General features: G+C 42.3%; 2 protein-coding genes and 1 pseudogene across 2 annotated transcripts in view; 2 read left to right on the forward strand and 1 right to left on the reverse strand.

Annotated features, from left to right (window-relative positions):
• The first annotated feature begins 2,681 nt into the window (after positions 1-2,681).
• Positions 2,682-6,975, forward strand: LOC139204757 (acidic amino acid decarboxylase GADL1-like). The gene is made up of 14 exons (XM_070834746.1): positions 2,682-2,750; positions 2,892-3,018; positions 3,282-3,372; positions 3,463-3,572; positions 3,711-3,826; positions 4,228-4,307; positions 4,571-4,625; positions 4,748-4,864; positions 4,952-5,016; positions 5,220-5,301; positions 5,496-5,695; positions 6,352-6,403; positions 6,616-6,705; positions 6,802-6,975. Exons 1-14 carry the CDS (start codon positions 2,697-2,699, stop codon positions 6,973-6,975), a joined length of 1,413 nt encoding a protein of 470 aa, XP_070690847.1. The 5' UTR covers positions 2,682-2,696.
• Positions 6,976-8,965: 1,990 nt separating this feature from the next.
• On the reverse strand, positions 8,966-11,409 carry LOC139205294 (acidic amino acid decarboxylase GADL1-like; annotated as a pseudogene).
• Positions 11,410-19,279: 7,870 nt separating this feature from the next.
• Positions 19,280-23,750, forward strand: part of LOC139204980 (dolichyl-diphosphooligosaccharide--protein glycosyltransferase subunit STT3B-like) — a 55,631-nt gene continuing 51,160 nt past the window's right edge. The window contains exon 1 of the mRNA XM_070835031.1: positions 19,280-19,888. Within this exon, the coding sequence (XP_070691132.1) occupies positions 19,590-19,888 (299 nt within the window). The 5' untranslated portion in view covers positions 19,280-19,589. The remainder of the gene's footprint in view (positions 19,889-23,750) is intronic.

The following is a 23,750-nucleotide window of genomic DNA, read 5'->3' on the forward strand; positions in this document are numbered from 1 at the left end:
TTTACTCTAATCACAGTAGATCATCTGATGGGAAATTTGACAGAAGATCAGAATCAGAATTCCTTTAATAATCCCCAGGGGGAAATTTGAAATTTTCACTTGTTTACCTGGACTGACAAATGAACAATGGCTGAAACATGTATATTTGTGCCCTCAGCATCCCACGTCAGGTGAGATCCTGATGCCAAAGGGGGAGGTGTTGGGCCTCACCACAAAATGGTGTCTGTGGAACAAAGAAATCCTTCCCTGAACTCAGTTTCCCAGTTCCCCAAAGTTCACAGATAGGTGTGGGCTATCCACAGCAACCATTGGCCAGAGTGGGACACATGATTTTACGACCTCAGACCAACAAAACCAAGTGACCCCCACTGAACTCCCTCTTTCTCTTTTCAGATGTCTTTTCTGACCTCTGTGCCTCAGTGTGGCCTGAACCAAGCAGACCACCTACGTACCACCCAGAGTCTGCCAGCCGATAACCAGAGCAACAGGAGCACACCAGCAAGTTATCCCCAAGCTGCTAACTAGCCAGGAACTAAGGAGCGACCAGAAGAACCACACCTTTCCTCCAGCAGCAGGCTGAGAAAGCAGCATTGAAGGACACTTCTTCTCCCCTTTAAGGACTGGTAACAAACTCTGATTTGCTTTAATGTTCATTGAGTTTGGTTATTGTGATGTGTTGTAGTTTACTGTGCAGCCATTAAGTTTAGTTGATGTTAGTTTGTTCACACAGACACAGGGTCTACAGACTAACCATCTTCTCCTCTAACCTGCACTCCTTTCTCTACACACTCACACACACAGTTTACAACAGGCCTAGACTGGGAGACAAGGCCAAGCTAACAGCCACAGCACTTCCTCTCTCACATTCCTCCTGCCTAATCACACACACACACACACACACACTCTCCCTATTGTTTGTTTGCTAGTCATAGTCACTCAGTTAGATTGTTTGATTGATTTTGTTCTGTTTTAATAAATGTTTTAACACCTGATGTCTTCTTTAATGTTGCACAAAGGTGAATACTGCCAACCTCTACACTGTCAAGAACTCCAAAATCCTTCAGCTAACTATCAGTGTGGTAATTTTGGTAGAAGTTATTAAGTTAATTATTAAACACAATTCCAAATTAATAGTTTAGTATTTTTATGAGACTAAATCGGCTATCTTTTCCTCTTTATACAAAGTTCCATTAATTTTAATAGTTATTAATTGTCTTTGATAATTATTAATTATGTCTGATAGCCAAATTGAACATACCATTTGTTAAACCTCAACAGAACCATGTAGCTGACTTTAAAGAAGAAACATGGCCTCTGTGTTAATGAACTGAATCCACGCAGAACACATCTTAGATTTATGAGATACACATATATATATTCTGTGTTTCCAGAATACCATGATTTCACTCTCCTCCTCCGTCCTCTCACTGACACTGAATATTCATGCATGTGCCTCAAATCTCAGGGTGACAGATTTTAATAACAAAATCTTTGGCTAATCTCGACTCACAGTAGTTTCTCGTGTTATGTGAAAGCACCATCTTTTCTTTTAGATAGATATCTATGCTTGCTGCTTGGCACCACTGTTAGCTTGGGGCTGGATTTATATCTATGTGGGATGCTTGGGGCCATATATCTACGCTTGGGGCGAGAGGCATGAAAATGGAGCAAAGGGTGGGTGGAACATGTGAAACTTTCCATCAAGTTATCACAAAACTTAACACTTGACTTTATACTGAAGTGGTCTTTTTAACATTTTAACAGACTTGTTAAAATAAAAGCTTAGACGTTATTTCTGCCCATGCTGTCACAGTGTCTATTTAACTGGGGCTGTCGTACGTTTCATTGTTACCAAACCTGTTTATTTTAGCTACACTAAAGCTGCTAGAAAATCTATGTATGTAAACTGGAGGTTTGTGAAATGATTTCATTCCCTCTTGGTGTATTTTAAAAAAAATACTTCTACAGTTTATTTTGATACATTTTGTGGTTGCTATATTTTGCTCAAGTTGTGTATTTTGACTCAATGTATTGTGTACTCAGTGTATTTTGAATCAAAATAGATTTTGATTTAAATTTTCCTAGTGACTGTTGTGCTGTCAATCTGCAGTTGGACTTTGACATTCATTGCAAGGACAGGGTGCAATTTGAATGATAAAATATGGTGGACGAAAACCTCTGGGGAAAAATCAGGATGGCTTTCTAAAAATGTAAATATAGTGCTTACTTTGGGCTCATGGAGTTGATAGGAAATTATAATTAGCAAATAACAATGCATTATTTAAATATATGTAATATAATAATATTAATAAATGTTTTTTACTTACTTTTTAACTTTATTTTGTTCTGATGTATTCCTCATGAAGGTCCCATTTTTGCTGAAAACTTGAAGGCATTGTGCAGAGCTTTCTTCCACTTTAAAGGTTCATTTAAGGACTCCTCAAGTTCTTCTGAAGGTAGGAAGATTGTTACCTGTTTGAAGAGTGTTAACAGCAGAAAATGGTTTCTCAGAGGCAGTGCACCCATTTAAATCCTCATTTGTGACATTGTTGGATATGTATAAGTTATTACTTGCATGATAACGTTGACAAATAACAAACTTTGCAGCGATGAATTCCCGTGAAAGCCAGAGCAGTGATTGCCTTAATGACCCCACTGAGGACTTACATGCAACAGAGTCCTTCATCCACCAAGCCATGGAAATCATTATGGATGAAGCAGTGAAAAGAGCCACCGATGTCAAAGAAAAGGTGAAAGTGTTGTTATTTACCCCTCTCCAGTCTTTGTGCTGTAGATTCCTGCTACTGTACTTATAACCTTTGAGTGCTTTTACTAAGACGAGTGCTGCTACAGTTCACCTTGACAGAGAGATGTTTGTCCACGCTGACCAGGTCTGTGAGTGGCGTTCCCCCGAGCAGCTGAAGGAGCTGTTGGACCTTGAACTGAGAGACGGAGGAGAGTCTGAGTCCGAGATCCTGCAGCGCTGCAGAGATGCCATCAAATACAGCGTCAAGACCGGTGAGTCTGTAGCTCTGACTCAGTTCAGGGAGTCAAACCCAGAAATCTGAAATAAATGGAGGGCTGCAGTGGGCTATAAGGTGTCGTGCTTCCTGTGATTTCAGGACTCGCACAGTCACTGATATTTGCACCGTTGCTAAGCCACCACTCACCCTCAGAGGCAAACAATAACGATCCACTGTAACAACCATCTTTTGTAAACTAGTGAGGCAGTAAAATTGATGTTGGACCTGTTCTAAATGTGTTTTGGATCTTCTCTGCAGCACATCCTCGTTTCTTCAACCAGCTGTACGCGGGGATGGAGCCCTATTCAATGGTGGCAAGCTTCATCATAGAAGCGCTCAAACCCAGTCTGTGAGTCACACAACTCTTTGTAATACGCCTGCAAGCAAAGCTTAAAATCATGGGATGTGAATAATGTTGTGGATATGTGGTTTTCCTCAGGTACACGTATGAGGTGGCTCCGGTCTTTACCCTGATGGAGGATGCTGTGCTGAGGAAGATGACAGAGCTGATCGGCTGGGAGGAAGGAGGCGACGGCATCTTCAATGCAGGTACGACCACTGACAGACGCTAATGTTTGTTCTGTTTCACTCATTTCATTCAGTCTACACTGTGACGTGTGCAGAGTCTCTGGCATCACCGCACCCTTGTTTTAACACATTAACGCCTGTGTGCTGTTTTCCTTCCAGGCGGCTCAATGTCCAACATGTACGCTGTGAACTTAGCCAGGTACCATCACTGCCCCGACATCAAAGAGGTCGGCCTCTCTGCTGCTCCACGACTGGTCATCTTCACATCACAGGAGGTAGACTTCCCCAGAACCTCCCAAGCTTAAGAGAACAGATATTCACAGATAGGTGACTTAAACATGCCAGGATAGATTTGCAGGAACCACTTTCCTTCAGAGGAATTACTTTAAAAACCTTGTCTGTAAATGGTCTGTGTTGAAGCCACCTTAATGGTTTTCCAACTCTTTCTTCACAGAAATAAATCTTAAGACAAGCGACTTACTTGATCAAACAGATAAAATCTGTCTTTGCCACATCTCGTGAGGCTTTTAACTCACAAATCTACCAGACCTTTAGAGTTTAATTGGGATTAGATCAGTTATGTTGCTTGTACTCACCTTGGTTGTTGTGTTTGAATAAATGAATACCTACTCAGGCAAATGTTTCTGCTGACAGACTCTTGTTTTATCTCTTTTAGTGTCATTACTCCATTTCCAAAGCAGCAGCTTTCCTGGGCATCGGCACCAAGAATGTTTACATGGTTCCCTCTGACAAGAGGTAAAGTGTTTCTCACACACACTTTGTTGTCTCACCTGATGTTCACGTTCCTCCTCTGTGAACAGACAGGCCAGATCAGTGCCAGTGTGACAGCTGCTGTTATTATGACATCTCATGATGTTTCTGTGGAAATTACATTCAGTTGAACAACTTTGAAACTGCAGCCGTATTCACTACCTGAGCCAGAATGAGTGAATTCATTCATTCATATGTTCTTTTATCACAGACTGAGTCATGAAATATTTTTGTTTGTTGTTTGTCAGAGGGAAGATGATCCCCTCGGCTCTGGAGGAGCAAATAAAGACGGCTAAGAGTGAGGTGAGGAAGCCATCTTACCCGCTTGGCTCTTGAACAGAGACGTTGTCACATATGTCTTGAAGTACAAAACGTCCCATCACCATTAAGAAAAACTGTGTGTGTGTGTGTGTGTGTGTTTTCAGGGTGCAGTGCCCTTCATGGTAAACGCCACAGCAGGGACCACAGTGCTCGGAGCTTTTGATCCCATCGAGGAAATCGCAGACATCTGTGCTGAACACAACCTGTGGCTGCATGTGGATGTGAGTTCATTCATTCATTCATTCATTCATCTCCAATCTCGTCTCACCATCGGTATAAATGCCTCTTTTCTCTCTCTTGTTCCTCAGGCCTGTTGGGGAGGAGGAGCTCTGATGTCTAAGAAGCATAAACACTTGTTAAAGGGCGTCCACAGGTGAACAGTTTGATCAAATCAAAGCAAAAACAAAGAAAGGGCACCCCCCCACACACACACCCCACTCACTCATGCAGTCAGAGGCTGAAAGGCTAAAGAGTCGATGCTTGAACACCACCTATCCGTCCATGAGCCTGTGTCTTCAGTGATAACACACTGACTGACTAAATTGCCTCTCTGCTGTGTTGTTTATGTCTGATAAGAGCCGACTCTGTGGCCTGGAACCCTCACAAGATGCTGATGGCATGTCTGCAGTGCTCGGCTTTCCTGGTCAGAGACAAAACGGTAAAACGAGCTCACACAACATCTGATAACTCATCTTCTCCACAGAAACACCACCAGTCAATCCAGTCCAACTTCTATGGGCGAATATAAACAGCATCTTACAAATCACAGGATGTGTGACAGCTCTCCAGCTAGATGTGGGACAGAAACCCTTCATGTTTTCTATCTTAAACCTCGTCACTGTGCTTCCTCAGGGGCTCCTCCAGCGCTGCCACTCTGCTCGGGCCTCCTACCTCTTCCAGCAGGACAAGTTCTACGACGTCAGCTTCGACACAGGGGACAAGTCCGTGCAGTGCAGCAGGAAGCCGGACGCCTTCAAGTTCTGGCTCATGTGGAAGGCTTTGGGAAGTGCAGAGCTGGAGCGGAGGGTGGACGGGGCCCTCGCCATGGCCAGGTTAGTGAGAGGAAACACTGCAGGGCTGCAGCCGACACTCAGAGCCAAGTTTGGTTAAAACAGGTCACCACAGAAGGCCTGATGCCGTGGACGTTATTAAACCTTCATTCATGCATCATGTGGCACCAAACAGCAGCCAAAGAAAGAATTTCCTTGATTGTTATTGAAGTATTCCACCAAAAGCGCATTGTTTTGTTTTCTGAAGGAGAAGGATACAAACAGTTTTCACTTTATAAATGACAGTTTCAGAGCCTCAAACAAAGAAAGAAATGAAATGCTCAGTGGTCCTTTACAGTAACTTTCTATTTATTGTCATTATGCATGCAGACTGAGGGAGATGCTCCAGTGAATTATATGTGCACGAATTTAACAATAACCGTTAACAAAGGTCAATAATCTATAACAGCTGACTGATGTCGTGGATGTATGAACAAATCCATGACTGATGTACAATCATTGTTGGACAACAAATTACTTCCTCGGGTTGATTCAGAGCTGCCGCAGGAGCCGGTGGATGGTGTCCTCTAGTAGTAATCATGTGAATAACCACATTACTGATAATGTGAAGATGAACTGTAAAATTCAGCTGTAACACTGGACAAAGCTGACTGACATAGAAACCTAAACATTATATGTGCCAAACCTTCTTTTTGCAGGTATCTGGCACAAGAGATCGAGAAAAGAGAAGGGTTCAGTCTGCTGATGGAAGTAAAGTTTTGCAAGTTTATCCTCAGTATCACACAAATCCATCCATACATCCATACATACATCCATACATTTCAGTCAGTATTTTTGTCATCTCACTGTTGCTCAGTAAAATACTGTAAATGCATTTCATTGAATCAATTGATTTATTAATATAATACATTATAAATGGAGTAACTTTCCTGTTCTGAACTCTGCTTTTGTTCTTCTTGTAGCCTGAATATGCAAACGTGTGCTTCTGGTATATTCCACCCAGTCTGAGGAACCTTCCAGACGGCACTGAGCTCTGGGAGAAACTCCACGCTGTAAGTGTTCAGTTATATTGTAGTATGATCACATGAACAGAGGACCATACCCTCCCTCCTGTCAGTCGCTGCAGTGTGTCGTCCCCCCTCCTGTAGGTGGCCCCGGTGGTGAAAGAGCGTATGATGAAGAAGGGCAGCATGATGGTGGGCTACCAGCCGCACGGGGACAAGGCCAACTTCTTCAGGATGATCATCATCAGCCCTCAGGCCAGCAGACAGGACATGGACTTTGTCCTGGATGAGATACACAATCTGGGAAAAGACTTGTAATGATGAGTTGTGTCATTAAAGAACTTTTCATTCATCTGTCATGGTTTCTTCTCACTGCAGTAGAGTTAGACAAAGGATTAATATGTTGATAAATGTATGTTTGTAAGATTTATGATGATCTGTAGAGAGCTGATGATTACAAATGTGGTGTCTGCCCACAAATAAATATGACCCAACTTAAAGAAATGTCAAATTGACAAATAAATAATATAAATAAGTATCTAAAATGCCAAGTATCACACACATAGTATTTATTGGTGACAAATTTTTTCCATTTATCCTTAAATGTATGCATTGTCGATTCTTTTGTGCAGATTTGCATTGAATTATTATCACTTGTTTCTTTTTGTCATGTGTGGATTTGTCTGCATTTGTTTAGGGAATTTTGAGTCTCTCTATAAATGTGTTGTGTCAGCATGTGTGTCTGGGTAAAAAGTCTTCAGTATTAGTGATACCTGAGTTATTATCATTATTTTCTGATATCCTACTTTAAACCTGTATTAATTATTAACACGTTTTATCACTGGGGGCAGTGAAACAGATTGTCTTCACACTCTGCTGGATGATAATTCTCTGTTGGTTTGCTGCTACTAGTAACACCTTTCACATGACATGCAGTTATTTGATCCATCATTCATATTAGCATATTCACTAGTACTATTGATTAGCATTGATTCTTTTTTTTTTTCAGTTTTTGGCTTGTTGCTGGCACATTTCGGTCGGCACTAAAAAGTTTCAGCTGTCTGACAAATTTGCAAACTGCCAGGAAAGTTCAACACGCAACATTTCAGGATTCTGATTTGATTAGAGCAGCTATAAAGCGAGTGTGTTATATGTGTGTGTTATAGTCCACAGTCACGTCATGTTTTAATTACACTTGAATTTGATAAGTGAAGATGTTGATGTGTTTTTTTTTTACAGAGCAGAGTCTGATTTTTATATCAGTGCACACACCTGTGGTTTGAAGAACACGTTCCTTCCACCTCTAGCACATGGACTCTTCAATCTAAACTGTGCAAATGTGAGATGTCCTTAGGGTGAGATTGTTGCTTTTAATGTGGGATGGATTTTCTCTTTCCACTGCTGCATGTGTTTGAAAAGATCTCGAATGTGTCTCATTATTTGTTGCTGTGTTTAGCCTGGCTCATGGATCTGGAAGAGTTTTAATGGCTGTTGTTTTGGTTGTGTCCTTTGCCACATGTCCACCCTGCTAATTCACTCATTATGTGGTTACACAGAAGAACAGAGCTCATGGATCCACTGCTTACTTATTTGAAGTAATTGACACCTTCTAGATATATTCATTTAGCTGGATTAACACAAAGGCATGCTGTGACTTTTAAGTTGTAGCCAATGATTGAGCCATGTTTGATTTCTGTTGGGGTCTCTGCAGACCTGCTGAGTTGTGGTAAAACTCTTCCAACCCTTTTGTGCTTCTCAGATCAATACTGACAAACAGAATAAGCAGTCACAGAAGACTTCAGTTACATACTGATGAGTGAAGTGTCTTCCAAATAAAATATTCAGAGTGTGTATTTGCACCCGGGTGCCTAAAATATATGAACACTAAACTGTCAGTAGATTTTTTTTCCTTTAGTCAAGACTCTTATAAAATGTTATTCACAGCAGAACAGTGTATATCTACAAAAACAAAGCAGAGGACTCTTCAGAGGAAAAGATATTAAATAAAAAATCAGGTGGAAACCATGTGACAAACAGCAGCTTTTTAAAACACCGTGTTTGATGTTTGATTCATGAGTGCAACATAGAAGTAAGTTAACTGGAACAACATCCCAAACCTTTACCTCAAACTTGCATTACATATGTTGCCAAATGTAAACATCACTGAAACAGACTGAATCTCCACATACGATCTATAAACAAAACATCCTCACAACTCCTTTGCAACAAACATGAACATTTTTTGCATGTAACAAGTTGTATGACCTAAAGTGACTGATTTAAATTCATTTCAATTGATAGCTTTTTTCTAATTTGAGAAAAGTGAGAGAAGAGGACACAGTAAAGATACGTTATAGTCAGTCAGGGGTCAATAAAGTGCATCTTATCTATCTACAAGTCTTTTCCCAGATTGTGTATCTCATCCAGGACAAAGTCCATGTCCTGTCTGCTGGCCTGAGGGCTGATGATGATCATCCTGAAGAAGTTGGCCTTGTCCCCGTGCGGCTGGTAGCCCACCATCATGCTGCCCTTCTTCATCATACGCTCTTTCACCACCGGGGCCACCTACAGGAGGGGGGACGACACACTGCAGCGACTGACAGGAGGGAGGGTATGGTCCTCTGTTCGTGTGATCATACTACAATATAACTGAACACTTACAGCGTGGAGTTTCTCCCAGAGCTCAGTGCCGTCTGGAAGGTTCCTCAGACTGGGTGGAATATACCAGAAGCACACGTTTGCATATTCAGGCTACAAGAGGAACAAAAGCAGAGTTCAGAACAAAGACAAGGAAATGCATCTACAGTGTTTTATTGGATAATAGTGAAATAACAGTGAAATAGAGGACAAACTTGCACAAACTTACTTCCATCAGCAGTCTGAACCCTTCTCTTTTCTCAATCTCTTGTGCCAGATACCTGCAAAAACCAGGTTTGGCACATATAATGTTTAGGTTTATATGTCAGTCAGCTTTGGTCAATGTTACAGCTGAACTTCAGAATTAATCTTAACATAATCATTAACATTCACAGTATTGTGCTTATTCACACAACAGCCACTAGAGGGAACTGTCTACGAGCTGACTTCTCTAAATCTACCTCAGGAAGTAATTTTATGTCCAACATAATGGATACTGTTAAGTTAGCGCACATATAATTCACTGAAGCGTCTTCTTGCATTTTTACAATAAATATACAATTACTGTCAGAGAATTACTGAATATTTCATTTCTTTCTTTGTTTGAGGCTCTGAAACTGTCATTTATAAAGTGATAACTGTTTGTATCCTTCTGTGCAGCTCCAGCTCCAGCTCTGCACTTCCCAAAGCCTTCCACATGAGCCAGAACTTGAAGGCGTCCGGCTTCCTGCTGCACTGCACGGACTTGTCCCCTGTGTCGAAGCTGACGTCGTAGAACTTGTCCTGCTGGAAGAGGTAGGAGGCCCGAGCAGAGTGGCAGCGCTGGAGGAGCCCCTGAGGAAGCACAGTGACAAGGTTTAAGATAGAAAACATGAAGGGTTTCTGTCCCACATCTAGCTGGAGAGCTGTCACACATTTGTAAAATGCTGTTTATATTCGCCCATAGAAGTTGGACTGGTTTGACTGGTGGTGTTTCTGTGCAGAAGATGAGTTATCAGATGTTCTGTGAGCTCGTTTTACCGTTTTGTCTCTGACCAGGAAAGCCGAGCACTGCAGACATGCCATCAGCATCTTGTGAGGGTTCCAGGCCACAGAGTCGGCTCTTATCAGACATAAACAACACAGCAGAGAGGCAATTTAGTCAGTCAGTGAGTTATCACTGAAGACACAGGCTCATGGACGGATAGGTGGTGTTCAAGCATCGACTCTTTAGCCTTTCAGCCTCTGACTGCATAAGTGAGTGGGGTGTGTGTGTGGGGGGGGGGTGCCCTTTCTTTGTTTTTGCTTTGATTTGATCAAACTGTTCACCTGTGGACGCCCTTTAACAAGTGTTTATGCTTCTTAGACATCAGAGCTCCTCCTCCCCAACAGGCCTGAGGAACAAGAGAGAGAAAAGAGGCATTTATACCGATGGTGAGACGAGATTGGAGATGAATGAATGAATGAATGAATGAATGAATGAATGAATGAATGAATGAATGAATGAACTCACATCCACATGCAGCCACAGGTTGTGTTCAGCACAGATGTCTGCGATTTCCTCGATGGGATCAAAAGCTCCGAGCACTGTGGTCCCTGCTGTGGCGTTTACCATGAAGGGCACTGCACCCTGAAAACACACACACACACACACACACACACACACACACACACAGTTTTTCTTAATGGTGATGGGACGTTTTGTACTTCAAGACATATGTGACAACGTCTCTGTTCAAGAGCCAAGCGGGTAAGATGGCTTCCTCACCTCACTCTTAGCCGTCTTTATTTGCTCCTCCAGAGCCGAGGGGATCATCTTCCCTCTGACAAACAACAAACAAAAATATTTCATGACTCAGTCTGTGATAAAAGAACATATGAATGAATGAATTCACTCATTCTGGCTCAGGTAGTGAATACGGCTTCAGTTTCAAAGTTGTTCAACTGAATATAATTTCCACAGAAACACCATGAGATGTCATAATAACAGCAGCTGTCACACTGGCACTGATCTGGCCTGTCTGTTCACAGAGGAGGAACATGAACATCAGGTGAGACAACAAAGTGTGTGTGAGAAACACTTTACCTCTTGTCAGAGGGAACCATGTAAACATTCTTGGTGCCGATGCCCAGGAAAGCTGCTGCTTTAGAAATGGAGTAATGACACTAAAAGAGATAAAACAAGAGTCTGTCAGCAGAAACATTTGCCTGAGTAGGTATTCATTTATTCAAACACAACAACCAAGGTGAGTACAAGCAACATAACTGATCTAATCCCAATTAAACTCTAAAGGTCTGGTAGATTTGTGAGTTAAAAGCCTCATGAGATGTGGCAAAGACAGATTTTATCTGTTTGATCAAGTAAGTCGCTTGTCTTAAGATTTATTTCTGTGAAAAAAGAGCCACTTCCTCTCAGAAGCAGTTAAGGTGGCTTCAACACAGACAAGTTACATCAACAGAGTAATTCACAAAGAGAAACTTCACTTGATATGGTATGAAATGGCATTACTACTGGGCAGACTGAAGTCTGGCAGATGGTCTGGACACCCAAAAGAAAAATCTCTATAATATTCTTATTCTTACTGTATTCAGGCAAAATCTCTCAACCTACAGGCACACAGAGGATTGCAATGATATTTGTATGGTATAAGATGTATTTCTAAGGGCCTCGGTATCCTGAGGTCGCTTATTTTGGATCTAAAAGTGCAGCATCAACTGTCATTTGCACACAACTGTATAAGCAAACTTGCTAGAACAATATGTCAGACATTCACAGCCAAACGCAGCAACACATGAGTTTTTCATTTAATTTTCAATTAATATTGATATTATCCATAATATTTATCCTAATTATTGATTGCGGAGATTAAATGTCTAGTTTTTTCACTGGGTAAGTGTCTTACCCTTGGAGTGTCCCTCCATAATTGATGCCATTTCGTTGCTTTGATGCCACTGTGTTGTCCTTACACTTTATTGTAGACCACAGCTACGGCAGGACGTCTGTATTTATACATCTTGCGTCCTCCAATCACGCCGTAGCCTTTCAGCGTGGTATTGCGCCATCGACTTTGGCAAACTACTAGTACATTTCCACTGTAGTCAGTAAGAGCAATTACAGTAAGGAGCTGCTCCACAGGTTGGCCCAGCTATAATCTACTATGTTTTAGTTACTAGCTGTTTTATTGCCTGAAATCATGAGATCAAAATTCCCCCAGCAGAACTGGACCCAACTGTTTTGACTGATTTTCTGAGTATTTTGTCACATTAATTTATTAATCTATTCATACATTCAACCATTTACATTTGTGTGCAGACTTCATCTCCCTATGGTCTGGAGTCAGGTGTGTATTTATTGTGGAGAACAATAAATCCCTTTAACTCCAATCCAATTAATGTCAAATTCATTCCAAAGAATACTTTAACCTTCCTTATAAAAAAAAAACACACAATCCGAGGTGTGTGTGTGTGTGTCATCTAAAATTCAAAAAGTCACAGTCAGATCATTTCCTGTAAGACATGTCTTTTACGTAAAGCAGAGAACTGACAATTGTTCAATATATTCAATAGTGCAACAGAAGCATTATCATTAAAAAAAAACTATCCCACATCCTTTGGTTATTCTCACTTATGCTCTTCAGAAACCACAGGCCACTAAAAGCCAGGTGTGATTGTAGCAAAAATGCAAAATCATTTCCAGCTAGTGTCTGTTAATCTTTTTAAGACTGCAGATGCTCCAGCCTAATCCAGGACATTTCATCTAATGAATGTAGCCAGTACACTGACTCTCCCCTATGGAGACAAAGACACATGTTTTAATGTAGATTATAGGATTGGGTTTGGATCAGCAGGTTCAGTAAGCCCATATGGTTCCACAGCAGTTAAGCAGACCTTAATATAACTCTCTCTGCATTATCTGCTAAATGATACCGCCTCAACACAGATAGCAAACCATCCTCTCACAACCAGAGGATCCGAGCAAAGCTGCCCATCCATGAATTCTCTCTTTGCAGATGTGGTGTGTGGGTGGGAAATAAATGTGCACCGGCAATAACAATAAAGGGCAGGCATCATTATGTGTACAAATTCAGCTCATGGGAAGATCACAAGACTGAAATGTCTTACTGTAAGGCCTGTAATGGTTAAAATAGCCTGTTTGCCACACCTCAGCCTCTTGCAGAGACCAGTCACCCTTAATGGTTATCATTCAGTGTTCATGAGCACAGTCTTTATATCATTTTCTACTTTCTACCCTTTCATTGTGCTTTCTGGCAGGGTATCGCATCCTTCAGCTGCTACACCTTGTGTACCTTTAGTGGTCAATAAGTAGTTTCACCCAAGTGTATTTTCTACAAAACAAGATACAGAGGTATACTGGCATTCTTACCACATAGATAACTTTATTGAATTAAAAAACAAATGTAGGTTGCCATCAAGTGGCTGGAAATGGTACTACACTACAGAGGAAAGATGCTTGTGCAAACGAAAATTTGGGGCCAGAGTAAGTTTATTAACCCTGTACTGCATAGCATTGCCCTACAGCAACAATTACATGAATATATGCACATGCATAAATATTTACTTAGAATACATGAAAACTTTAAAGAAATATAACCTGTGGGAAAAATACAAGGGTGTGCAAGAAGCATATTTGATGGTTTAAATACATATTTCATTCTTAAGCTGATTTTTTCATTTGTTGCCTCAAGGCGATGTTGTGTAGTTAGGCTACTTAATGATGAGACTGTGAGGTAAAATGGAAACCCTGGTCAGTGCCTTTGCTATAATAATCACTGGGAATAACAGAAAATGGTGCATTTTATGGTTTAAAAGGGTGAAAGTAAGTGGGTCATTCCCTGCTGATAGCGAGGACAGTGAGCTTGAGGGCAGTAATAGAGAGGGAAAATGGAAAATGAGAATGGACCCACCAATCAGCTTCAATATGCAGCTCTGCAGATTTCAATACTCTGGAGTACAGAAGAACACACACACACTTACATACATCGTTTGAACTGGATATTTGGATGTGGATGTTATAACTGGATATTAGAAATAACAATCTGTATTTGCAGAAGTAAGTAATAGTAAGAGAGAATAATATTTAGCCGCACAAATATCTTGTATTCCTTATGCAAAGGCAGAGTGCGAACAAGCAATGCTATTCTCAGTTTCATGACCCAAAGCAACTGCTTCGAGAGGATCCACCCAGACTGAGAAACCACAAGGGGAAGACAGATACATGCAGAGTTGTTACCAGATTGTGCATACGGCCCCTTAAAGTAACAAGCAGCCGTATCGGTTGTCGTCACCTAGCACACACAAGACCAAGCAAAAGTGATGCTTATTGTGTGAAGCAGCATATCAATGAGTGTGTGTGTAGAATCAGTGGAGCTAAACAGACTGCGTGGGTACTAAACTCTGACCCAAAGGGCTGATTGAAACCTTGAATGTTTTATCACACCTTCACTTAAGTGTGCATGTTTATGGTTTACCACTGTGCAAACTGCAGGAACACAGCTAACCACAAACTGCTTCTTGTATTTCGATAGTAGGACAGTCACTGATTCTGCAGAGATGAATGAAAATGTCCCATTAGTTGCAAAGGTCACTCTATTAAACTAATAGCTGCTACTGTTAAAACATGTAATGTAGGATTAGTACAATGGAGGTTATGGAATGCTTATTTAAGCATGTTATGGCTCTCTTTGTGTGGGCGCTACAGAAGCACTGATGGGTTGATATATCAATGTTATTTTAAGGTCCAATGTTTTACACGTTTTAAATCAATAGGTCATTAATATATTCATATGCAGAGGAAGAATGTGGAAGTTTGCATTAAATCCACAGGGGACATAGAACACATATATTATTTTATTTTCATAAAAGAGTTATCAGTCTAGTTCCAATGCGTTTGGTGATATCAAGCCGAAGATAAAGCTGTTATATAGCATGTTAGTACAGTAAGAACATTTAACATCAACCACCGGACGTGAAAAATGAAACCAATCTATCTCCAGTGTTGTTTTCACGTAGACCATATTGCGTAAGATGGTTGTGAAGAACATGTTGAGTTACTTTCTCAGTTTACACCTCCTTCAAATAAAACCACTAGATCAGTGGCTTACCTTGTTTTTTTTGCAGAACTCTCTGTCAGTGTTATATATATGAAAGATATGAAGATAGGATATTTGCAGGTAGAATATTTACCCACTAGATCATTTGTCTCACTTTAAGTCTTTTTTATTCATAAGAATATGAACTGCTTCACTATGCTACCTTGCATATCATCTGTAGAACTGAGTTTGGCATATGAGATGATACAAAGAGCAGCGTATTTGCATGTGCATGTCTGCGTGTGTTTTGCAGACACTGCAAAGAAAAGGCAAAGTTAATGTTCACGATAGATTCTGCTCTAAGAAAAATCGAGCCTTTGTTATCAGAGTATTTGCCACAGAATGGCCATCATCTCTTTCTATGTCATGTGCACACAGTACCTGTTTTCATACAGACAACAAGGCAATTTTATAAAACACATTTCATACAGAAAAACTCACTGAGCTTGTGCAACAATGCATCAATCCAAGGACAGTGAAGATCTCACACGCACATAACAGAGTACAGAAACAGACATAAACCAAGTGGTAACGATTATAAAAGAAGTGACTTTTAAAGCTGAGATCAGAAAATGACTCAGAGGTTCCTGACTTACTCACTGGATTTCAGAGACTGTTACTCAAAGCACAAACACATTTCCTGTCTCTGGTTTTAGAGACCTACCACAAGTAGGTACGTCTTGTCTTTATTTAATGTAGCTCAAAGGAAAATCATGAATACAGCAAACATGTTGTCAAGTATAATTTAAAAGGCAGAGGTCAAAGAATTGACCCTTGTGGAACTCCTGATCTGATACAGACACATATGTTTAGATCCTCTTAGTTCACCGTGTGAAACTGTGGAACAAAGACTAGACGGTCACATTGCTCCCTGGGTTCATGTTTTATTTAATCTTAGCTGATTCAACCCAAGAGGATCGACTCTGTACAACATGGAGGTGAACCTCATTACAGTCTCCAAACATTTCCCACCTTCTCCTCCCCCATGCCCTTTGCTTCAGCACATACTTGATGAATTATCAAGCTCTGGAGGTCCTCCCCAAGCATCTTCATTCTTTCATCTCAGACTTTCTCTCTCCTTGTTTCTTCTTGCAAGGATGGGTTTTTAAGAGAATCTCTCTATCTGTCTGCTTGTATCTAAGACATAGATCTAATGGTCTCGGGTTCCCCAAACAGCTGGAAGAATCCAGCTTTGTTTTATTGGCCAGTGGCGATGTTTCCTGGTAGGGAAATAAAGCAGTGTAACTCTGCTGGACACACAGCTTGTCTCAGAACATGCACAGAAAATAGAATAAAACAAAGTAGAAAATTGATTCATGACTGGAATTAAATACTGAGCAACAAAGAGGCGTACTAATAGGATACCACTGTTTGATTAGTCATCCTTTATAAAAACTAATGGCTTTGGGTGATACATTTTTCACTGATACTAATACATCTTTTCAGGTTGTGGAAAAAAAGGGTGATGAACAAGTCTACATTAAACACAGGGTCAGAGTTTCTCAATTTCTAAAGAATCATTATGGAGTTTAATAAGCAGTTAACATTCTTAATATTCACACTTACCAAGTCTGCTTGTTGTAAATGTAAATCAGTGGTTAATATTGGTGTGCAGCACTTTTCCAGAGCTAAAAACAGCCTCTCAGTCCCACGTTCCATCATGGCCTCAACTGTGAAGAAGACCCCAAGACACTTTGGGTCCTTTACTAGGGGAGGCAACTCATTCCCAATCCTTTTCCAGCAGAGATGCACAGCCTCAGACTTTCAGGTGCTAATCCTGATCCTCAAACCGTCCCAATATGTGCTGGAGGTCACGGTCTGAAGAAGCCATTAAAAGGGAAGTCAACTGATTTCTCACACATGGAGCTCAGTTTGGTTCAATTTATCTGTCCCCCTGCTTTTAAGAAGTGCAATGCATCATGGGAGAACCCCTTTAATGGCTGTTTTCCTCCTCAGTGTCTCGGCCCCTGCCATGATGTCCGTACTGACAGTACAGTGGTTGTTTCTTCTTACAGGTAGCTGAAGACCCAAGTTGGTGGTGTGTGACGTAGTACTGTAAAGCATTATTCACGCACTCCTGGACATTGTACCCACTCAGCCCGAGTTAAGTAGTGCAGGAACAGGTGTTTGGAGCGAACGAGGCGTCACTCTCCCCATTTCAAGTCAGTGTTTACTTAGCGAGGCAGCTGGATTCACATGAACATCCCTCATGCCAGGCTCTAAGTGATGTATTTGTGGCCGAACCACAGCGATGTTGGGCCAATCATGATGAGCAGCCAGCAGGATTTAGGTGTGACAACAGCAAGAAGCAACTGTTTGCTGGAAAACAATAAATGTGGCTCCTAAAGAGGATAGCACAGATGCTGCCAGGCATCACTTAGCACTTAGTATGTCTGACCAGGCGAGTATTTCTTCATTAAAACGAAGAGCAAAGAATCCTGACAGGCTTCGAGAGTTTTAACCATGGATGCATAAAGAAAACTGGATAAGAGTGCTGGAGGTTCGGCTTCATTCATTCATTCATGTGAAAGTTGCTCAGTGGAACACGATGCCAAAAAAGTTTGACTTCCTGAATTGAAATGACTTGAATCTTCTGCCTTGTTGGGCCCATGGAGAACGAGTACTGCCCTCTGTCAATATGAATGGGGATGAAATCATTTAATCATGCTGCTCTGTCTTTCTGGGCATCACACGATGGACATTATCGTTTTAATTTCACAGTTTGGCCACCATGTGAAATTCATAGACTGAAAATAAGGGTTTGAAGGCCGCCATTTTGAAGCCTCAAGTTTGGCTTTACAGGCGTAACCATCTTGATTTCACGGCCATCATCACCATCTTGTTTTTTTCAAACCAAAGTTTAAGGCTCTTGTGTACCAGCTTCACTTTTCGTCCACTTCTTATATACCGTCCACGGTCAAATTGGTTTCAAAGCCTGGTTTTAACTGCGCTGTCTGGTCCGTTGATCTGACTGGTCGAAGTTAGCCTGTGAGATGGTGACGGACAGATGGTTAATCTAATCACCGCTGTTGAAACAGTTTCTACAGATGGTTCCCATCTGGTGCGTCAGTGTCAGCGTACCATCAAAATGATTTTGAAGCTTTTATTTTGAGGGAAAACATTTGCAAAATGTCGCTTTAAATATCAGTAACTTGTTTGTCAATCATTAACACATTAACAAAGCCAGCAGCTATAAACTATGGACCCTTTATAAACGCCGGTGGCTCATAGGCAGAGAGGGTCCATCGGCTCCTGTGAGGCCAAGAGTCCTCGGGCCAGACGCTGAAGCCCAACTTGCTCCTGAAGCAGCTTCAGTGTGTGAAAGAAAAATCTCCTCCTCAACTTAGACCCTCCTGAATGAATGATGTGTGAATGAGGATGTGATGGAAAAGCTGAGATGACTACACAAATACAGATCATTCACCAATGAGTGGTATTAAACATGGTTGTTCGTGGCAGCACGAGCATGTTGACATCTATCATGAGGAATTGCAGCTCATGAATAAGTAACTAGTGGCTTCAATCAGGGCCTAAACTTGGCACGAAGCCCCGCTGCTGTCACACTGCCTCCTGCTTTGTCAACACACTCAATCGTCCCTGTGAAATTCATTTATTTCATTGGCTCGTGCGATTCCAGCGCCCCTGCGCTGTTCGCGCGCCATACGCTCCTCGCGCTGTCTGTCACCCGCCGTCTTCTTCACCTTCCTCTCGCGCGAGAGCGTCTCCAGCGGTCAGGCTGCGCGTCCGCCATTGGCCGCCCCGGTTGTCAGTCAAGCGCAGCGTGCCGTGGGATTGGGTTTCTCCCGGAGCCGCGTCCCCGTCGGGCCGTACCTGTCTCACTGTGAGAGGCTGGCGGCTCTTCCTGCTCCACGAGCAGCTCCCGCCCCTTCATCCAGCTCCAAGGAAGGAAGGAGGAACTGCCCGAGCCGCATGTGTCACTTCCAGTATGCTGCAAAACCGCGCTGCTATGTGACTCCCCGGGATTATTTAGCTGGTTTTGCGGTCGGTGGGAAGTAAGGTTAGAAAGTTTGGGATCGCAGCCGGGGTTTCGGGGGGTGTGGGGCGCGCAGGGAAGGTGGTGCAAGTGGTTTCGGAAGTGGAGCGTGGCAGCGAAAAGGAAGAAGGAGTGGGGGGGGCTTTTCTTTCCCGTGTGATAAAACAGATAGCTCGCTTCGTTCGCTTGCCACGACGGGACTGACGTAGAATATGGCGGAGCATCACCCGGCTTCCGACAGCAAACACAAATCCGCCCTGAACTCCGGAGGGTCGTACTCTGGGAACGGGCGCAGCAGCGCGGCGGTGGCGGAGAGAGGCAGCAACGCCGGCGCAGGAGCAGGAGGAGGAGGAGGAGGAGGAGGAGGTCTGTCCGGCGGCCTGTCGCAGCCGGCCGGGTGGCAGTCCCTGCTGTCTTTTACCATCCTCTTCCTGGCCTGGCTGGCCGGCTTCAGCTCCAGGCTCTTCGCTGTCATTCGCTTTGAGAGCATCATCCACGAGTTTGACCCCTGGTGAGTTCACCTCCCCCCCCAACACACACAGACAGACACACAGACAGACACACAGACAGACACACAGACAGACACACAGACAGACACACAGACAGACACAGAGGAGGTTTGGACAGAGAGCCCCGGTAGGTCTGTGAGGAAGTTTCTACTAAAGCATCATCATCATCATTTTGTCAGGAGCCTCAGTTCACTCTAACGAGGTCCCTGCTTTTATTAAAACCTGCATTTGTCTATGGGGCAAACTGGGAAGCTTAAATTTATTTATTAATAATAAGGCTTGATTTTTTTTTTTTTGTTATTCTTATTATTTGTCTGCATCTTTCCTGACCACTATGCTGTTAAAACACACAGCACTTAATCTGGGCTCACCTTTTCAGTACCAGAGAGAGGCCTGTGCATCTATTGTAGTTCATTATAAAGTGCACCATTGTAACAGCCAGTGGAGGAGGAGGAGGAGGAGGATGAGGAGGAGGGGTAGTCACAGCAGAGTAAATGAGGACAATGGTGACAGCTTCATCTGACGCCGTACGAACCCGGAAAGAAGCAGCTGCGAGCCAACTGAAGTCTTTCTGACACAGATTTCTTCTGTATTTACCTTCAGATCACCTCTGGTCAGATTTGTTGCCTTGCAGCAGAGCTATACTGATAACAGGGTCTAATCTAGTGTGTAGGCCCGACCGTGAGCCACACACACACACACACACACACACACACACATTTCAATAGGATCATGGGTCTTTACAGCCTGCATATTGTACCTTTATCCTACACGTGACTCCCACGGGCTTTGTTATGACATTTGCATAGTATCCCTCTGAAACCAGCGTCCGCTCTCATATTCAAATCATATTGAAATCTACTCTATTCAGGTGAACACAGCTTTGAAAGTTTAATTTAACCCTTGCAGTAGGAACATTTCTATTTCCATCAGACTTGCCTGGAAGACTTTTGCAGCATTGTTGTGCATGCCGCTGGTTTTCGTGTGAAAGTGTGAAAAGGGTTTCCTCACACCGTCTCAGGCTTTAGTGCAGCCAGGCAGCAGCTGACACTTGGACAGTGAAGTTAGCAGACTTTGCCGCAAGACAAGGCGCAAGGAGAACCAGCCAGATCTTGTACTTCACGCTCGTGTTCCCTTCCAATACATATGATTTTTCAAAGCTTACCTCGGGGATACTGAAGCACCACAGAGTTGAGACACTAGCAATTTGCCAGGACAGAGCTGATGGCTCTCTTTTGCGCCGGCCATCATATTGTTTGTGTTTCATTTCAAAACCTCTACCGACTTGGCCCCTGCCAGAATTGTCCAAGCTTTTTATTTGTACTCCAAGGGACTGTTGCCTGGCCCAAGCCTGCATTGCATCACTGAAAGCATTTAATGATTATTCTGAGACCAGCAGTGTGGATTAAACTGCCAACTTCATGTCTGTCTGCTGAATACAAGAGGAGGCTTGAGAGCTTTGGCTGCACGAGAATCCTTCAGTTTCTGTGTGTCGCTGTCTGAAAGTCTAATATGGCATGACATGGAGTGAAATTTATTCATACATTGCTTCATTGTTATATCATTCTCCCTTTGCTGTCAGACTGGCAGCATTATGTAAACTAGATACTGGTACGGCCGTGGAGACCTGTGAGATCCTGTGTGTGAGAGAGTTTGTATTTCCTCCTCAGGAAACGATCAGATGATACGATAAGTAATATTTGTTGTATATTCATCTCCTCGCTACTGTATTACATCCATCATCCATTTTTGAAATTGCATCAGAAAATGAACCAATTGTGCAAATACTGTATGTTTTGCATTGGATTTTACATCAAAGTAACTCAGTAAACCAGTTTTTGCACATATTCTAGGTACCCAGGACAATGTGCCTCGCCTCATGTATCAAAAGGGAAATCCCTGGTGCATGCGCGCGCGTGTGTGGGTGTGTGTGTGTGTATACCACTGTGTGCATTTGTGAACGGGAAGTAACTCATCTTCATCTAACTGTTGTAAATGCACTACAGGCAGGAGTTTTTCTCTCCAACAACATTTTAAATCTGTGGAAGGAGTCAGACTTTTCAGAGGTCACCGTAAAGAAAATCTAAGCGTTTGTGAGGATAAAAGCGGGTTTACAGCCTGTTGTGATCACTGTTTTGATGACAGTCCCTCATGTGCAACCCCACGACCTCGCTGCAAGGTTGCTGTCATTCTATAGCTTATCTTTGAGAGAGGACTGCTGGAGCACTGACAGCCATATCACCCCTCTGCTGCCCTGTGTGTTCTCTTTCTCTGTTCCTCTCTCGCTCACGCCCTGTCTGATGTGCGTCTTTTTCATGTGGCTAGTTAATGGTCCCGTCCCTTCAGAAGTGCTAGATCGCGCTATTAGATCTGACAGCAAAGCGGATCAGGTCTGGCATTAGGCAGCCGGCCCATAGATCGTTAGTTATGCTTTGAGTTTGGGCTGTGTTAACCATGCACGGAACAGCATCAAAAAAGAAAAAACATTGATTCATTAGTCCTTATGTCTCTGTCTGATGCACTAAAGGTTGCTGGCTAGTGAGCTGGACCTCCCTCAGAGCAAGTGTTTCCTGTGCTCAACGCTCCAGCTCTACGAATAATGCCTCATAGGAAATTTGAGTGCAGTGAGCGTCACGTGGCGCCCAGCTCTCTTTTGAAGAATGACATGGGTGATATCAATGCAGGCAGGAAACTCGTACACGATTCAAATGTGTTGGTGATCTAATCAGAACCACACCAGCCTTCTTTTTTTGGCACTGTCATCACAATTTAAGTAAGGAGCTTCTACTAATAGTAAGCGGTTATTAGCGATGCTGAAGGCACAGCTTTAGGGATGGATATGTCTTAAATCTCTCTCTCTTGCACATATCCCCCCTCAGGATAAATTGTAATCACTTATATGATTCACTGACCTTTTCACCACCATCGGGTCAAAATTAAAATTTGTTCAGTACTTTGATTTATGCTAAACTAAGAATGTGAACAAGGTAAATGTCTAACTTGCTTAATACTTGAGCTGCAATGGTTAGTCGATAAATCGATTAGTTGTCAACTGTTTTTGAGTAATTGAGTAATTTTTTGAAGAGAAAAAAGTCAAAATTATCTGATTTCTTCTTAAATGGGAATATTTCTTTTGTTTCTTTTGTCCTCAGTGACAATAAACTGAATATCTTTGTGTGGAGAACATCACTGATCAAGATTTTTCACAATTTTCTGACATTTTATGGACCAAGCAACTAATCAATTTGATTAAGAACAACAACAACAGATGAATCAGTAATGAAAATAGTCATTAGAAGCTTGTTGGCATGCCAACGCTAGCATTTAGCTCACAGCACAACTGTGTAACAATGAAGATCCAAAGCTGCTAGCATGGCTATGTAGACTTAGCCTTGATTTTAATTTGAATTACAAATATAATGGCAGCTAACTGAACTGAAGAGGACTGTGTGATCTCAAGAGGACAAAAAGGCAAAGACATTGAGATTACAATGGATGCTATCTAATATGAGGATGCAGCTCTGTGTGTTCTCTCTTGCACAAATGGAAGATAATAGGAAATGACCTGGTGTATATTGAGGATAGAGTTAATGATGTGTGCACCGTTACTGCGCCCAGGCTGCAGAATGGGTTATCAGTTTTGCCACATTAAAAGGCACTCAGAGAATGAGAGCAAGAGGTTTTGTGTTCTGTAATGAACAGGTATTAGAGCCAGGCTGCGTTGCTGTTGTAGAGCTGTCTGAGAAGACCTAGTTCTCCCTCTGTATTTTTGGAGAGCAAAAAAGGTGCTTTTAAATGTTTAAAATGAAATGGGAGGCAGGCCTGGGAGCAGAAATGAAAAGTACCTACTTTAGACAGAACAGC

This window comes from Pempheris klunzingeri, chromosome 8 (genome assembly GCF_042242105.1).
Source record: "Pempheris klunzingeri isolate RE-2024b chromosome 8, fPemKlu1.hap1, whole genome shotgun sequence".
NCBI lineage: Eukaryota > Metazoa > Chordata > Actinopteri > Acropomatiformes > Pempheridae > Pempheris > Pempheris klunzingeri.

What these genes read in the sequence shown, in the direction of transcription:
- LOC139204757 (XM_070834746.1), top strand. Translation starts at nt 2,697, where the DNA reads ATGGAAATCATTATGGATGAAGCAGTGAAAAGAGCCACCGATGTCAAA. An exon ending in GGGGCCCTCGCCATGGCCAG is followed by an intron (nt 5,696 to 6,351) that starts GTTAGTGAGAGG and finishes TTCTTTTTGCAG; the next exon opens with GTATCTGGCACAAGAGATCG. An exon ending in GGTTCAGTCTGCTGATGGAA is followed by an intron (nt 6,404 to 6,615) that starts GTAAAGTTTTGC and finishes TTCTTCTTGTAG; the next exon opens with CCTGAATATGCAAACGTGTG.